The 17,062-nt window shown below is 38.1% G+C and overlaps 2 protein-coding genes across 5 annotated transcripts in view; both read left to right on the top strand.

The window, feature by feature from the left end:
- Nucleotides 1–10,596, top strand: part of LOC103992771 (protein ILITYHIA) — a 38,628-nt gene extending 28,032 nt beyond the window's left edge. The window contains exons 43-60 of one of the 2 annotated variants that reach the window (XM_009412614.3): nt 772–878; nt 969–1,020; nt 1,097–1,203; nt 1,303–1,362; nt 1,459–1,573; nt 3,868–3,978; nt 4,063–4,200; nt 4,279–4,401; nt 4,517–4,588; nt 7,154–7,266; nt 7,444–7,602; nt 7,684–7,780; nt 7,854–8,036; nt 8,340–8,534; nt 8,615–8,785; nt 8,871–9,003; nt 9,689–9,767; nt 10,057–10,596. In XM_009412614.3, the coding sequence (XP_009410889.2) occupies nt 772–878; nt 969–1,020; nt 1,097–1,203; nt 1,303–1,362; nt 1,459–1,573; nt 3,868–3,978; nt 4,063–4,200; nt 4,279–4,401; nt 4,517–4,588; nt 7,154–7,266; nt 7,444–7,602; nt 7,684–7,780; nt 7,854–8,036; nt 8,340–8,534; nt 8,615–8,785; nt 8,871–9,003; nt 9,689–9,767; nt 10,057–10,099 (2,058 nt within the window). In that variant the 3' untranslated portion in view covers nt 10,100–10,596. Of the gene's footprint in view, nt 1–771; nt 879–968; nt 1,021–1,096; nt 1,204–1,302; nt 1,363–1,458; nt 1,574–3,867; nt 3,979–4,062; nt 4,201–4,278; nt 4,402–4,516; nt 4,589–7,153; nt 7,267–7,443; nt 7,603–7,683; nt 7,781–7,853; nt 8,037–8,339; nt 8,535–8,614; nt 8,786–8,870; nt 9,004–9,688; nt 9,768–10,056 lie in introns of those variants that run through there. The other variant, XR_010513002.1, reaches the window with a different exon arrangement.
- A 1,269-nt stretch (nt 10,597–11,865) lies between these two features.
- On the top strand, nt 11,866–16,496 carry LOC135584589 (bifunctional TH2 protein, mitochondrial-like). 3 transcript variants are annotated; one of them, XM_018821058.2, is made up of 7 exons: nt 11,866–12,317; nt 12,482–12,590; nt 13,465–13,755; nt 13,899–14,310; nt 14,451–14,720; nt 15,521–16,082; nt 16,172–16,496. In XM_018821058.2, the coding sequence occupies exons 1-6, from the start codon at nt 12,136–12,138 to the stop codon at nt 15,931–15,933; spliced, it is 1,677 nt and encodes a 558-aa protein (XP_018676603.2). In that variant the 5' UTR covers nt 11,866–12,135; the 3' UTR covers nt 15,934–16,082; nt 16,172–16,496. The 3 variants fall into 3 exon arrangements, with proteins under 3 accessions (XP_018676603.2, XP_065037074.1, XP_065037062.1); XM_065180990.1 differs by having other exon boundaries at nt 11,867–12,317; nt 15,518–16,082; XM_065181002.1 differs by lacking the exon at nt 14,451–14,720 and having other exon boundaries at nt 15,518–16,082.
- Nucleotides 16,497–17,062: the final 566 nt, after the last annotated feature.

Below are 17,062 nucleotides of genomic sequence, written 5' to 3'. Positions count from 1 at the left end.
TGTTTTTTGTAATAGTGCATGAATCTAGCTCCAACTGATGTTTGCCAGATGCTACTAACAGGTTGTACTTGCAGTTTAATAAACTTGACATGAAAAGTAATTCATTGGCACATCCACATGTTTGAATAACATTGTCTTATTCTAAAGTGCCTTTAATGTATGTTTATTCCCATGCTTTATAATCCTTAAGTATTTTAATAAGTGTGCACAACAATAACACCATCTGACATGCTTGAATACTCTCATTCATTTGCCTTTTGTTGGTTGAGACCTAGGAATGCAATTCCGGATAATGCACCAATACAAATTACGTTCATATGTAGTATTGTACAAACTGGTTTGGCAAAATTGCATTATTTAGTTGAGAGTCTGAGACAACTAGATAACTTAACACTTTTCAATAATATGAAGCCTATTTATAGTTTATCCACTGAGGTCTTTTATCATCTTTTTGTGGTGGTTCTTGGTCCACCAATTTTTGGGTTGTTGATAACTTGATATTGACAAGTATGTTGCCACTTGCCAGTACTGGTGCAGTTTGTTCTAACGTTGCCCATATTATGATTTGATAAGCATGGTCATTCCTTTCCAAATTGTTCCATGTTCTGGTTGGGTTTGATCGAGATTCTAGTCAAAGTTTTTGGGAAACAGTTTTTTATTTTTGTTTTTTGTTCTGTCATGTGAAATGAATTATTAGCCTTTGTTTATTGACATGATACTTTGGTTCTGGTAAATATTTATGTTACCCTTGTTCAACTTGTGCTTCTACAGGGTGTATGCATTGGTCTGAGTGAAGTGATGGCAAGTGCTGGTAAACACCAGTTACTGAATTTCATGGATGAGCTTATCCCTACAATTCGTACAGCTCTGTGTGATAGGTTTGAGAATCTTTTTCCTCCTTGCATTTGACTTTTCATCTTATTTTTTCAATATTTATTTCTAGTTGGTCACTTTCGGATGTATTGCAGCATGCCAGAGGTCCGTGAATCAGCAGGCTTAGCATTTAGTACACTTTACAAGGTGCAACCTTTTGCCCACCTGGATGTGCCTTTATCATCAATTGATAGGAGTTGATAATGAAAATTTCTTGTTGCAGAGTGCTGGAATGCAAGCAATTGATGAAATTGTTCCTACACTCCTGCATGCATTAGAAGATGATGCAAGCTCTGATACAGCTCTCGATGGACTTAAACAGATATTGAGGTTAATATTTTAGATACTGTTTGACTTTTCCATTTTTATGTAAATATGCATGGACTTGTTTGTTTGAAACCTGGAATGTTCATTCCTTGTTTGTTTCAGTGTCAGGACAGCAGCAGTTTTACCTCACATCTTGCCTAAACTAGTGCAGCTTCCTCTTTCGTAAGTTACTCTTTTTCTTTTTCTCTTTCTCTTTCTACATGTATCCACTTGGAATTTGGCATCCAAGTTCTTACTAATCCTGTTCATATGGTGCAGTGCTTTTAACGCTCATGCTTTGGGAGCTTTGGCAGAAGTTGCTGGAGCTGGTCTTAACGCTCATATTGGAACAATTCTTCCACCATTGATCGTTGCAATGGGTGATGATGATTTGGTAAAATGATTTATCTCTTAGATTATCTACCACATATACTACTGATTGTAAATTTGAACACATTCATGACCACTAAAGTTTTCCATGAATTAGAAACCTGGTACCCGAACCTGATTATTTTATGTAATGCCTACTCTTGTTCACTGGTACCAAAATCTGGTGATTGATATTTGTTATCTAATGCTTTTTTTTTACTATTAGTTTTGCTTTCAATATATTTGTAAATTTGAGGTTTGGGTTTAGTTCAATTCATCATTGATTAAAGCAAGGATTGCAATTTCGTGACCGTTACTGGTGTACTGACCGTTGACAGTGTACCAACACATGATATAGTGGTATGTGCCGAAGAGGAAGGAAGAATAAGGAGAAGAGGAAGGAAGAGGAGGGAGAGGAAAGAAGAAGAGGAGGCGATGGAGGAAGAGGAAGAAGAAGAAGATGCAGTGGAGGAAGAGGAGGGGGAGAGGGAGATGATGGAGGAGGAGGAAGCGGAAGGAAGAAGAAGAGGCAGTGGAGGAAGGACTAAGAGGAGGCCATGGAGGAAGAGGAAGGAGGAGAAGAAGATGAGTATCTCCGGTCGATGACGCATGGTCCTGCTAGGTGGTAGGCTGCAGCAGGTGGCAGGGAGGTGAGGGAGACAACATGTTGAGTCGAGGCTCATGATTAGGGAGATGAGGGCGAGAATTTTTTTTTCGTTTATACATGACCTGGACACGACCGCCCAAAATGGTTGGTCTCATACTGATTCACCCGGACTGGTAAATACCTAAACCGTAAACCCTAAATATCTGTCTGGTCAAAAAGAATTCTTTCGTTTAAAGGCCAATATTTGTGATAATCTTTGGCACAAATTGTTTCTATAATTTGTGATAATCTTTGGTTTAAAGGTGTTCTTGTTAGTTGAGTTCCATGCAACATTTATTTTCCATAATTTGTGTACAAGAAATGATTTTCAGTTTTGATGGTACCAACTGTCTTTATGACTTACTGATTACCTTATTGGTTAAAGGTTTATTTATTAATGATGTTGTTAAGCCCATCCAGGACCACAAAGGCTCCTGTTTCATACATAAGTCTATCTGTTGTGTGAAGGCTTGGAGAATGATCCTTTCATATGCTTATGGCTTGCTCAATTTTTGAACACTTTCAGCTGCCAAACTTCTGCAAAACTGGCAGTGTCTTGCTTGCTTGTGCCGAAACTCCTGTGCATTAGAAAGGTTCCTTATAATTTATTAGCAACTCTTGTAGTTTATTTGCTCATACCTATGGCCACAGAAACTTTGTCCACGGATTTGTGAAGGAAAGTTGAGTGGATATATTCATTTGTCATAATCCTTGCTATTGTTATGGGTTCTTGGGGGAACTGTGACTGTTGAGGTCCATCTGACCTCATCACATGTGACTGTGGCAACATGTGATGGGCCTTTGAACTGTAGACTTTTATGATTTCTCACTTGGCTTCAAATGATTAAAAAAAGGGGATTGGGTAGGTTCAAATCAAATAAATTCTAGATCTGGATTGAACTAGGGAGTCTTTGGCTTTAGCCATTGCAACCTGCCACTTGGTTCAATACCTATCAGATACTGTATACATAATTTTAAGCATAAATTAAAATTTTTCTTTCACAAACTATTTAGTCATTTCTTATCATAATATTTCTCTCATCATTATCACATGCTGATCATCACTTTTGCCTTCATAATGATAAAAGTGGATTAAGGGATGAGACAAAATTTCAGACACTTGTGTACCTTGTCTGATAATGCACCAGTTGACTCAAAATCACTGAGTATTCTTTTGATTACTATTGACGTATATTGTCTTTGGGTGTCTTATTGGCAAACCTTTATTGTATTTGAGCCAATCCACTCATAGCATATGGTATGTAGCCCAATCATAGATCATTTTACGGTCTATGTTGGTAATTCCAGCACTTATACAATTTCAAATCTCATTATAAATCATCTTTTTTTTTTAGGCATGTTTTTTAGTTGTCTGATAATCAAACATTTTGACTACTTTGTAGTGTAAGGTTGGTGACTTGAACTTCTTCCAGTATACAGTGTTGCTAATTTCAAATCTCATTATAAAGCATATTTTTTCTTTAGGCATGTTTTTTAGTTGTCTGATAATCAAACATTTTGACTACTTTGTAGTGTAAGGTTGGTGACTTGAACTTCTTCCAGTATACAGTGTTACTCATTTACATCTGGCTCAAGTAGAAGGATTATAGTTGTTCTATTTTGCCAAAGTTGGATACTACATCTTGTTGCTAAATCTACTTGTCAAATGTTAGGATGTTCGAAATTCTGCAAAGAAGGCTGCAGAAACTGTTGTGCTAGTTATTGATGAGGAAGGCGTTGATTCCTTAATCTCAGAGCTCCATAAAGGAGTTGCTGATAACCAGGTTTTGTTGCAGCAATTGTATCAAGTTATATTGGTTTTGTCCCTGTTTTTTCCCATGTTATTAATCAACAAGTCCTCTGCACAGGCTCTGATGCGAAGAGGTTCTTCATACTTGATAGGCTATTTTTTCAAAAATAGCAAGTTATATTTGGTTGATGAAGCCTCCAACATGATCTATACTCTTGTTACTATGTTAAGTGATTCGGATTCAGCTACTGTTGCGGTAAATCTATAGAAGTTTATATTATTCCATATGTACTTAGGTTCTCAACAGTCATTATACTGATTCTCTAGCTAACAGGTAGCTTGGGAAGCTTTAGCAAGGGTTGTTGGATCGGCTCCCAAGGAGCTCCTCTCTTCATATATCAAACTTGTCCGTGATGCTGTCTCTACTGCTAGAGATAAAGAGCGGAGAAAAAGAAAGGTACCAGTTTTCTCTTCTGAAAGTGATTGGCAATATATGCCATAACTCAACGGCTAATTTCATTTAGTTGTTTGTCATACTTGGCCCCTGATGCAAAGATTAATTGATGTTTCAGGGAGGATCAATTCTTATACCTGGGTTCTGTCTTCCTAAAGCTCTTCAACCTCTGCTGCCAATCTTTCTTCAGGTACCTTAACTTCTTGTCTGATTTTCCACACTGGCGAACAAGGATTCAAAAATTGTTTCATTCCAAGTGCTGGTTGGCTGATGGACCAGCATGACACATTATACCGCTAAGAAGAAAATTTTTAAATAATTTTTAAGTTGTCTGATTAATGTCATTATGGTTGGACCCTTGAATTGATAATCACCAGTATACAAATCTAGGCTTGGAAATAGTATTGTTTTATACTCCAAAAGAGTATATGAGTTAGATTTGTTTGAGAACTGTATTTATCAAAACTAGAGCATTGCAGAAGTTCAATGCCCAATAAATCACTAATAATGTAACCATGTCAACCAAAATTCTTTTTTTCCTCTTTCTTGATAGTGGATGACTTACAAAAGTAGCAAAATAGTTTTTGGATTGGGTTTTGGAACTAAGTTTGTATTATGGTTATGTTCTTCAGAAATGTCCAAGGATTTTTTCTTTTTTGTGTGTTTGTATGTGTGTGCCTCTGCAGAAGAAAAGCCAAAATTTGTAAGAATGGAGGGGGATGGCAGCCAGTTTTTCACAGATTCTAGTTAATTCTTTTCTTGAGTTCTGTTAAGAGTTCATTTAGCACAATTTTTAAAATAATATACAGACCAACATGCTCATGAAATATAATAGTATAGTAAGCAAGGTCTGCAATACCGAATGAGACCGCCCGTACCAGGCGGTACATACCGGTCTATCAATAGACCAGCACACGGATCGTTCGCTACTGAGCGGTACCATCGATTGAGGCGTTATCGTCGTCGATTGAGGCATTATCGTCGACGGTGACCGAGGGAGAAGAAAGAAGCGGGAGAAGAGGAAGAAAGAAATAGGAAAAAAAAGGGAGAACCCGTAGATCGTTGCTCTCCTTGTCTGTCGGCGACTTTTCATCCGCACATAGGAGAAGAGGCATTGGCGTCGCGGTGCGGAGAGAGGCGAAGATTTTTTTTTTTCTTCTCTTCTCGGGCGACGTTGTCGGCATTTGTTTTTTTATTTGCGCCATCACCCTGTATAGAGGTAAACCGAGCGGTTTACCTATATATATATGTATATATATATATATATATGTATATGTGTATATATATATGTATATGTATATATATATGTGTATATATATATATATATATATATATATATATATATATATATAGAGAGAGAGAGAGAGAGAGAGAGAGAGAGAGAGAGCGGTATACTGAAATATATCGCTCGATATACAGTACCATACCGTACCGAATAAGTCTTGAAATTTTGTTACAGTACGAAATTTCAATCCTTGATACTAAGATCCTTAACTTAATAGTATTTTTGTTTCTTATTGTTGTCAAAAGAAGTTTTGATGGTGCATAATTAGATATTGAGCTTGTAACATATTTGTGATTGGTTTGGCTTCATTTGATATATTGTGCATTTTCATCCACTTAATATATAAAGCTTTGAAAAGTTTCAACTTTATCGAAAACCTCTTGACCTCTAGAATATTAATTTGTGAAAACAGAATTTGGCTTTTTTTTCCCGTCCAATCTTTATAGAAACTGAATTATCTGACTGTATAAACAATTTCCCAGTCGATACAAAGCCCCAAAAACAGACAAAAGAAAGTGGGGTTTCTGAAATTTCTGTAGATCATTGAGAGATAACAACATCAAGAAGCTGTAACGACCTGTTGAAAGAATTAACATACAAAAGGGCCACCATCTTTTTCCTGCAAAAAAGGGATGCAAATTTGCATCTGTAGTCAATCAAGTACAGTTTGCAGAGATCCAAAGCCCAATGGAGAGGAAGGTGAATTGGTGGAAAACTGTTATCAGTAAGGAGCTCTTTCAAGTTGAGGTTTGAAGGCAAAATCTGGTTTCTGAGGAGTCATCAGCCTGTTATCCCCAGCATACCTTTAATCCATTGTGCAACATGGATCTTTTCGTGCCACTGGACTTTTTTAAGCAATATTGCTGGGCAAGCTAAGAGCAAAGAAATATCATTGTACTGTTTTTAATATGTTTTACTGAAGGCTCCCTTTACCTCTCCTACCAGTAATCCTAGCTGGCCCACCTTATCTGTGGTTAGCAGTGAATGTATGGATTTATTCTCAAGTTCACAACCACATGCATCAAAATCTTTTACTATATTATGTCAGTATCAAAGAATATCTGTTAATAGGTGGATCTTTTTGTGATTCTAAGGCTTCTGATAAACTTCTAATATGTCATATACCTACAAAATCAGAAATATCATCAGTTTCTTCTGATTGTTTTTTATTCTATGTCCTTCAAATTAGGTACTTAGATATGCATCCAAGTTAGGTTCTCGTGTCTGCACATGAATGTGTTTAGTGTACCCAATCATATTGCATCACCTACAAGTTTAGCATGGCCGAGCTTTTTGATATAGGATTTTTCTTAATTCATGATTCACTTAAATTAATTTCTGGATGACTAAACATTCTGTTGTAAGCTTGAAACATATGGCGTAGCCAAGAGTTTTCTGTCTTTATACATAACTTTTGCAGTCAAGAACCTACTTCGGCAAGACTGATATATGACTCTCTATGACTGCTAGGGTCTAATTAATGGCTCCGCTGAAATGAGAGAACAAGCAGCTCTGGGCTTGGGCGAGTTAATTGCTCTTACAAGTGAACAAACACTTAAGGAGTTTGTTGTTCCTATTACTGGGTATTGACTCTTCTACAAAAGTTTGATTTTAAATGTAGATTCAAAAATAGACAAATCATGAGAAGTTAACTATTGTTTAATATTGTCAGACAAATTTTGTAGTCTGAATATATGGTCTAACTATAAGTAGCTTTCCACCTGCTCTATCATTTTGGCTCTCTGTTCATTTGTATATAGGCCTCTTATACGGATCATAGGAGACCGCTTTCCTTGGCAAGTGAAAGCAGCCATATTGTCAACTTTGTCCATCATGATTAGCAAAGGCGGGATGGCCCTTAAGCCTTTTCTTCCACAGCTTCAAACTACATTCATAAAATGCCTGCAAGATAGTGCAAGGTCAGTGTCCTTTATTATTTATTTCATTCACTATTTAATCTTTTCTTTTCTGCTTAAACCATTAATTCATATGAAATGCAGGACAGTACGCACAAGTTCTGCACTTGCCTTGGGAAAACTTAGTGCGCTCAGCACCCGAGTGGACCCTTTAGTTAACGATCTTCTATCAACTTTACAGGTAACTGTCGTCCATGTTGCAGACATCTGAACTGACTTTTCAGTCACTTTGTCATAACTATATTATTATTCAGATATCAGATGGCGGTATCAGGGAAGCAGTGTTGGCTGCCCTTAAAGGTGTTGTTAAGCATGCTGGGAAAAGTGTGAGTGGTGCAGTCAGGCTTCGAGCATGCACTCTAGTCAGAGACATGTTACAGCTTGATGATGATGAAGTGCGAAGTTCGGCAGCAAAAGTGATGGGAATAATATCTCAGGTGCAACTATCTACCGTTGTTTGTTTGTTTGTTTGTTTGGGACTTCTATCTGAATTACATGGGAACTACCCTATCCTAAATTGCATAGGATATTTCAACCATTACTAGGGAGTAAGATTTAGAGTATGCAGTTAATTTCTTCATTCTAAAATGGATATCATATAATTGAATGCTTTATCGAAGATTTACTTTTTTTTAATGGCCTTATGGTTTTTCTTAAATTCTTTCCTTAGATGTATATTTGAGTTACTTTTTATTTTCTGTTATTACTCTCACCTGATATGCAATTTTCTCTTATTGTAGTACATGGAAGAAACTGAGTTCCTAGATCTGCTACAAGTACTTTCTGATTTGAGTACATCACAGATGTGGTTCATCAGACATGGTTCATTGCTCACCTTCTCTTCCATGTCTTTGTACAATCCATCCATGATATGCCAGAGTACACTTTTGTCATCTCTTATAGATACTTTTAGAGTTGCTTTGAAAGATGATAAGGTACGTAATAGGCACAATGATATATCTTAATAAATTACAAAATCATGCTTAGCTTAATCTTTGTTTGTTCATGACAACAGTTCCCAATTCGTGAAGCTGCAAACAAGACGATGGGAAGATTACTTTGTTATCAGGCCCAGAAGGAAGGAAGTACTAGTTCACAACTAGTCCAATTACTTGTTTCAGCTTTGCAAGATGACTCCAGTGAGGTCAGAAGAAGATCCCTATCCGGTATAAAAGCATTTGCAAAGGTTTGGACACTCTAGTTTGTCTTAGTTTCCATCTTAGAATCCTGTCAAGTTTTCAGTTTTCTGATTATGTGGATGCTGGAAACAGGTAAATCCTGCAGCAGTTGCAACATATATTTCGACTTTGGGCCCAGCAATCGCAGATTGTTTAAAGGATGGAAGTACCCCTGTTCGACTTGCTGCTGAGCGTTGTGCCCTGCATGTTTTTCAATTAACAAAAGGTTCTCTCTATTACATATTCCTTTGGTATAATGCTTCTGTGGTCATTTTTGATGTCTTTGACCTTTTATAAGAATTTAGTAACATGACTGGATGTTGTACAGGCATTTTCTTTCTCAGGACAATCTGTTCCACTGGTCTGTCATACTGAAATTTGCCAAATGAGTTACTTTACCATCATGTGACGTTGTCTACTTATGAGCACTATCTGAAGATGCAATATACTATGTTAACTTGTCAGCATAATTAAGCCAATGTCTATTTTATTTTCTTCTCATTTTATAATTTGTGGCTTCTGAAATTTACACTGATAAATTGCAAGATATGACATCTCATCAAGATTTGATGAGCCTGCAATGAGGTAGATGGAAGGTGATGTATTCATAGGCAAGAGCTAGTTAATGTATAATGATCAGGACTTTCATGTTATTCAAGCAAATCATTTCTAAGCTTGTTAACTTGCCATCTTTGAACTTGTATCCTTTGAAAAAAAGTATCAAATGAAGAGATACTGTGATACTGTGCTTTCTTATTTCCTGACCTTGACAACCCTACTATTTCTGATATAATTTCCTCTCGAGGAACTAAAATTTTCTTTGAATTATTTCAAGTTGTGAATAAGTTCAGTCTAGTTATGTTACTTTTTGTGGATAGTGCTCTCTGACTGTGAATGATCATCTTTTATAGGTGGTGATAATATTCAGGCGGCACAGAGATATATCACTGGTTTAGATGCTAGGAGAATAGCAAAGCTTTCTGAAAACAGGTAGTTTATTATGGATCTCCTTGTAAGTGGCTTTCATGGATGTTTTACTAACCAAATTACAAATTATGATCATGGGTTCTACTAACTTTACCCAGACAACTATCATGCAATAAATTCACAAAGCTGAGTTTCATTTTGACACATTTTATTTCTTCAGCAAATTTCATTTTCATAGATTTTTAGAGTAAATGACACTTGTGCTCGCATTGGCAATTGCAATTGCATCACCTCATTGAAGATTTAGCATGTATTTTTTCTTGTTGCCTAAGTTTTCAATTGTAATGTGCAGTGATGAAAGTGAGAATAGTGATGATGACACGTCAAAAACATGAGACACGTCTGACATGGGATTTTGTTTCGTTGTATTTGTGGGATCCATTTACACAATCCCAATCGAGGATTTTGTCTGCCGCTTAAGATTCAGGAGATGTGTCTGCGGTGTAAAACCATTGTTGCTTGGTGGAATACGTGCTACCAGACACCAAGATGGATACAAATTTGCGACAAGGGTATACTATTCTTTCCATCATTTTTGTTCAGTATCAATCTTCTATAGCAGCATTGCAAAACTGTCATTGTGAAATGTTGACGCGACCATCAAGTTAGCTTGCATTTGAATGAGTTGTCTGTCTATTGCAAATATCTGAACAACCCGTTGTCGGTTGTTCCGACAAATTTTGACACATCAAGGGTGTAATTTTTCTACTCCATGTGGGGACAAGTTCCTGTTTTGTTTTTCAACTGTAATTTGCACCATCAGAAATGATGTCTCAACCATCTCCTATAATTCAAGTTCAAGATCTCAGTAACATGAGAAGGTTGTTACTTATGTCAGAATTCAGATGCATTTCGTAAGTTAATTTTTTTTTTCTTCAAGAATCTTCATCTGTAACCGTACTAATCCTGAGCTGTGATTATGATCATGCAAGACGTGAGAGCATTTCTCTTGTATAGTTTTGGGCTTTATCTAAATGCATTGTCCTTTCTAACCAAATATAAAGGATATCTCAGAAGGCGAAAGGAACTTGCTAATTGGTGGTGCCGGAATAGTACTTTCCAAAAGCCTGATGGCTAAGAAAAAGGACAGCGATGAGCTATGTTAGAGCCTGAATGAGCGGGTTGGTGTAAATGTCTGCAGAAAAGGTCGACGATGGCGAATAGGGGTCCAAAGCGAAGGACAAGAAGCTAACAGCCTCCAACAAATTACCAAGTCACGATTCTTGAAGAGGCAGCGCTGCAACCACTTCTTGAACTACTAATTAATACGTGTGAGGTCACAACATCAGCTAAATGCACTATACATGTGAATAATTCTGCGAGTTCAATGAATAATCTTCTCATGTAAACCACAAAACCATTTTCATAGTCATATGCCATGTCTGCGTCAAGAAAAAGGAGGCAGTGGCCGATCTCCAATCCCGTAAAAGCCGTATTGGAATCCCTCTTCAATTTGGCAACCTTCATTTCCGTCAAATTTTCTTTTCCTAACGTGGCTGACATGTTCATGCTTGTCGTTGTCCGAATTCGAAATCGAGCACTTTGTATACCCTTTTTGATCCGATAAGTCACTGATTTGTATTATTTGGATTAATTCCTCAAAGTCAAAATACACGAGCTTCTCGTTTGGGCAGTTGACAAAACGTCTCAGTCTTGACCATTTACATACAATTTTGTTGATTGTTTTCTTCAAAGCCATTCTTTAAGTACAAGGTGGTAGGCTGGCGTACCACATTTCATTACGTTACGTGTCATATGACGACCCCACACATCCTGCATGGCCCATGCAAATATATCTCGTTGCGCCAACGTTGGCTACGTGCATCACAACCATGGGTTGACAACACGAATCCGACGTTCCACGGAATCAACCATGTCGTATCCTCGCTGTACGCCCTGCACGTAATCTTGAACGCCCATCACCGGTTCGACTGATGAATCGGACGGCTGTGATCGATTGATTAGGTACATCTTCTGCGGCTCAACACTCGACCCCCGCACAGATGATGAGAGTCTCAGACTTCTTGACTCTCGATACAGCGCGCCGGCCGCCGGCTCTTCCCCGCCTATAAATACCGACCCCCCTCCTCCTCCCCAAACCAGATCAGCCCCCCCCCCCCCCCGCCTTGCTCCTCGCCCTTGATGCCATACCTCTCTCCTCTCTTCCTCCACCGTAACCCGATCCCCTTCCCGCTCTCGCGCTCGCCCTCGATCCGCTCCCGAATCTGCACCCAGAGGCGGAATCGACCGGATATCTGTTTCGCTCGGGCGGTTCCGTCGGTCGCCCTGCCGGATCTGAGAGGCCCGCCCCGGAGATCGTCCTTCGTGAGGTGCTGCGTGGTGGATCGGTCGCCCCTTCGCCGGTGCTACCATGGCAACTGCCGCGGGTGAGGGCTCCGCGGCCAGGAGGTTCTGGATCGGCTCCAAGAAGGAGTCCGTCTTTGCGTCGTATACTCCGTTCATGGTGTGCCTGGCGGCAGGGAAGCTGGACATGGACACCTTCCGCAATTTCATTGCCCAGGATGTGTTCTTCCTCAGGGCGTTTTCTCACGCGTGAGTCGGGAGTCGCACCCCTCTTGGAGTTTGTTCTTGAAATCTTGATTGATGCCGCATTTCTTGAATCACTAGCTTCCAGCTTTCTCGCTGCTCATATGGTCGAATGCTTTTTAGAGTCATGCGTAAAGGATTCTTGTTTGTGTTTCTTGGTGACCTTTTAGCTATGAGATGGCCGAAGAATGTTCCGATGATGACGATGCCAAGGCAGCAATCAATGAGCTGAGGAAAGCCGTTCTTGATAAACTTAAAGTCTACGATTCTGTAGTTCAGGTAAGATCTCGGACATTCTTGCTCTTGATTTCGTTTAGTTCTCGACCCATATTATCCCTTTTGGTAGTAGATCTTCTTTATTTGATTTCTACATAGCTTTTTAGGTACATTGTTGGTTCTTTCAGTTTCGGTGTATCTTTCTCTATGAAACAATTTCTGCTCAAAATACATAATTCATTTTTAGATATACTCTTATATGTCAATTGTTGACATATATATAGCTTCACTGCTAATGATAGATTCTACCAAACAGGACCAACAAAACTGATCAGATGAAATTGGATACTATGCTTTTGGGTTATAAAACCTTTTATTGATTTTTAATTGTTGTCATTCGCTTGTCTCTCAGGAATATCAGTTTAATGTGTGCAATTGTACCAAAGGTTCCTTCCAGTTCTACCACAAGATGCATACTGTTACTAGTTAAATATGCTACAATGTAGGCTGGTGGTATTTGTCACCTTCTTTCAACCATTCATTTGATTTCCAATGGTTGATTTACATTCCATAGTTTTTTATTTATACATTTAAGGGTTATGTTTGAAGATAGATATATGCTTTTGAGTCGAATTTTGCTTAGCTGTTTGAAAATGCTCTTAGTGGTTAACAATTTCACTCACCTAAGATTTACACTTGGCTCGATACCTATTTTTTTTTATTTTCTTGTGCTTTAACTGCTTCACTTAAAGTTGAAAAAGAGATCCATGTAGCCAATTACGGATGATTTTTCTCTTGAGCAAAAGTGGATGTTAAATTTGTTCTGTTGCAGATTATCTTTCCTGTTCTCTCTGTTATTTTTGTGAAGTGAATTTTATCAATTTGTCATGTGAATCCCTTATATTTACACAGTTATCTAAGAGAACAAGTTATGCAGGAATGGGGAATTGATCCCACCAAAGAGATAATTCCCAATCCTGCAACACTGAAGTACACTGAGTTCCTGCTTGCAACAGCTGATGGTAAAATTGAAGGAGGGAAAGGTGCTGGAAAGATAGTCACTCCCTTTGAGAAGACGAAAGTTGCTGCCTATACAGTCGGTGCGATGACCCCATGCATCAGGCTTTATGCATTTTTGGGCAAAGAGCTTCAGTTTCATATGCAATATGAGGGAAATGGTCATCCTTACAAGAAGTGGGTGGACACTTATTCCTCTGAAAGTTTTGAGGTATCTTCATATTTAAAGCAATTGACATATCTTTGTCCTTTTCATCTTTTTTTAAATCCCTTCAACGGTGTTACTTCGAGCATGTACAAGTTGGATTTCTTTTTGTAGTTGTTGCTTTTTCTTCTCTTCTTTCTATTATTCAGGCACGTGCTTCACAAATAGAAGAGTTGCTGGACAAACTGAGTGTTTCGTTGACTGGCGAGGAGCTAGAAATCATAGAAAAGCTTTACCACCGAGCGATGGAACTTGAAATTGAATTTTACAATGCTCAGCCAATTGTCCAACCGGTGGTGGTGCCATTCACAAAACTGCATGAGGCGGCTAATCACCTGGCTATTTTTTCTGATTTTGACTTGACATGCACTGTGCTCGATTCCTCTGCTATATTAGCAGAGATCGCAATTTTAAGCGCATTCAAGGCTGGTCAGAGTGGGACTGATAATCTGAGTGCTCAAAGGTTACCATCAGACATGAGGAACTCCTGGGATGCTCTCTCTAGGCAATATACCGAGGAGCATGAGCAATGCATAGAAAGCTTACTTCCATCAGAACAAGGTATCACGAGATTTTGCTTTTAACAGCAATTTCAGTTGTGAAGATGATTAGATAACTCCAAATATTTTGAATGGAGAGAATATTTAAAGAAGTTACAGATGCTAATTCTTACATAGCTTTAATTACTTGTTCACATGCAGCAAAGGCATTTGATTATGAAAGCCTATGCAAAAACCTTGAGCAGCTCTCCAATTTTGAAAAACGAACAAATTGTAGGGTTATTGAGTTAGGGTTGCTAAAGGGAATACATCTAGAAGACATAAAAAAGGCCGGGGAGCGTTTGATTCTCCAGGATGGCTGTAGAGAATTTTTCCAGAAGGTTATAAAGATAAAAGAAAAACTGAATGTAGATTGCCATATACTATCATACTGTTGGTGTGCAGACCTCATAAGATCAGCCTTTTCCTCAGGTAAATTCTTTTCCTTGTGTTTCCCTTGTGATTTCTGTGAACCACTTGTTAAAATTTGCTTCTTGATCTTTTTTTTCCTTGTTTTAATGCTTTCAGATAAGTAATGTGAATGTCACAACTTTATAGTTTAATAATTATGATCTTTCATGTTTTTTGTTAGGATCATAGATTGACTAAATTCTTAATTTCGGTGCTGTTGATGATCAGTTTATCTGTTTTTTTTCTTAATTCTTTCCTAAGGAAGGAGCTAAAATCTTCGCCTAACCTTTTTTAATAGACTGTATCAAAATTTGTAAAAATATACTATATATTGTATCTTTTCTGTGGGCTTAAGTGTCTCTTTGTGTGCGCTATGGCTTTTGGCATATAGGTTGTAATTATGACCCCCGACTATGATCACCTTATGCTTTAGCTATAGTTTATATTGTTTGAGACTTGTAGTTTCAGATGAGTCAAACAAAGGATTTTCAGAAACATGGAACATTTTATAGGGGTTACTCTCCCCTCCTCAATGATTAGAAAACTGTAGCATGAAAATTCCTTGGTGATCCCTCTAGGACTTTTACCAGTGACAAATTGTTGACATGATTGAACTCAAGGGTGTTAGGTGATGATAATGCTATAATGGTAATTTTTCTCCATGATGCTGTGGCAAAGTCATCTGAAATTGACTGTGTGATTGAGCTAATCATTTTGTACGAGGTTGCTCTGCTGCAAAAAGCTTTCACTGATGATTATTTTTGCTCCATGATGCTGTGGCAAAGCTAGCCATCTGAAGCTATCCTTGGTTTGTTCAGTAGGTTGTACAGATGATTTTAGCATACACTCGAATGAATTCGACTACGAGGAATCGGTTTCAACGGGTGAAATTGTCAGAACAATGGAGTCTCCCATGGACAAGGTTAAGACATTCAGAAGCATCTTAGCTAGCCTTAGCAGTGAAAAGAAACATTTGTCTGTCTACATTGGGGATTCGGTGGGTGATTTGCTGTGCTTGCTGGAAGCGGATGTCGGTATTGTGATTGGATCGAGCATAAGCTTGAGGAGAGTTGGGGAGCAATTTGGTGTATCCTTTGTTCCGCTGTATCCAGGTTTGATAAGGAAACAAAGGGAGGTTCCATCGGAGGACTCCCTTGTCTGGAATGGGTTGTCCGGGGTTCTCTACACAGCATCAAGCTGGACAGAGATACATGCTTTTCTTTTCGGAGCATAAGTTTTTTGCAGATGGCTCCTTGTTTCTTGTTGCTTTTCTTTGTGAATGCGCATTACATCAATGCATGGCTAGTTTTCTAGTGCCTCAGGTGAATACTCCTTCCTATTTCCCCTTCCGGTTGCTCGATCGAGGAGTTGCTGCAGGCTCAGGTACTTGAAATCCCTCCTAATATATTTCTTGTTCCATCTTTTACATAATTAGTTAATGATGGAAGGCTTTTGTTTTCCATAATTCGCAGGCATTTGTGTCATTTTAGATCTGACAGAGGGATGACGGTCAAGTTTCAGTTTGTGCATGTATTCTTTTCTCCATAATTTTTGGGTCAAAAGAATAATGTTTCAAGACATGATTTTAGAATAGGGTATTCGATCTGAGAGTGTGCCGCCTGCTTAAGATTTGCGGATACATCATAAGATTCGTGTAAAGCCTCTCTCCGTTGTAAAGACTGAAGACGTTGGAGATGCCTATATTTGAGTCCTTTAGCTGCAGCAACTGTTGCAAGTCTCAGTGTACCTGTAATTCTTTTCTGTAAATTCTGATGATCATACTTGGAGGTTCAGTCAGGCACTATTTTACTCGATGCTACGACACGTGAATCCGACTAAATAATACGACTCACTCGTGTACTCAGAGACACGTGTGAAAGGTTGTCTACGTGATCTTATCACATCATCAAGGATTAATATTGAATTGATGAAAAACATAACATGAGACATCATATTAAAAATTATGAGTAAAAAAATAATTTTTTTTATTTTTATTATTATTATTTTTATGTTAGGACAAATGAGATATTTATTTTATGTTAAAATTTAAATAAATTTTAATAAAAAAGTAGTAAGTATAAAAATTATGATACTAAGTATAAAAAATATACCTTATGATGTGATTGTAAGGTGCCTATCTTCTCGCAAGCGCCCGAGTCAGCTCACCGGGGTTGATAATATGCTGACGAACCATAATCGTTTTTTTTTTTTGTTTGAAGGTCTTTTATCTACGATAGAGCATTCGATAAGTTTCCCATAACGAAAACGCTAGTCACTTAAGAAGAGAGAGAGAGAGAGGGAGGCGTAAATCATATCGTTCTCCCATTATCATCAGTTTCTGATGCTGTCGCGGTCGTGAGTAA

The sequence above is a fragment of the Musa acuminata genome, chromosome BXJ1-1, assembly GCF_036884655.1.
Source record: "Musa acuminata AAA Group cultivar baxijiao chromosome BXJ1-1, Cavendish_Baxijiao_AAA, whole genome shotgun sequence".
Taxonomy (NCBI): domain Eukaryota; kingdom Viridiplantae; phylum Streptophyta; class Magnoliopsida; order Zingiberales; family Musaceae; genus Musa; species Musa acuminata.
Note: the sequence above shows the minus strand (reverse complement) of the source record. Positions and strands in the feature narration are given on the sequence as shown.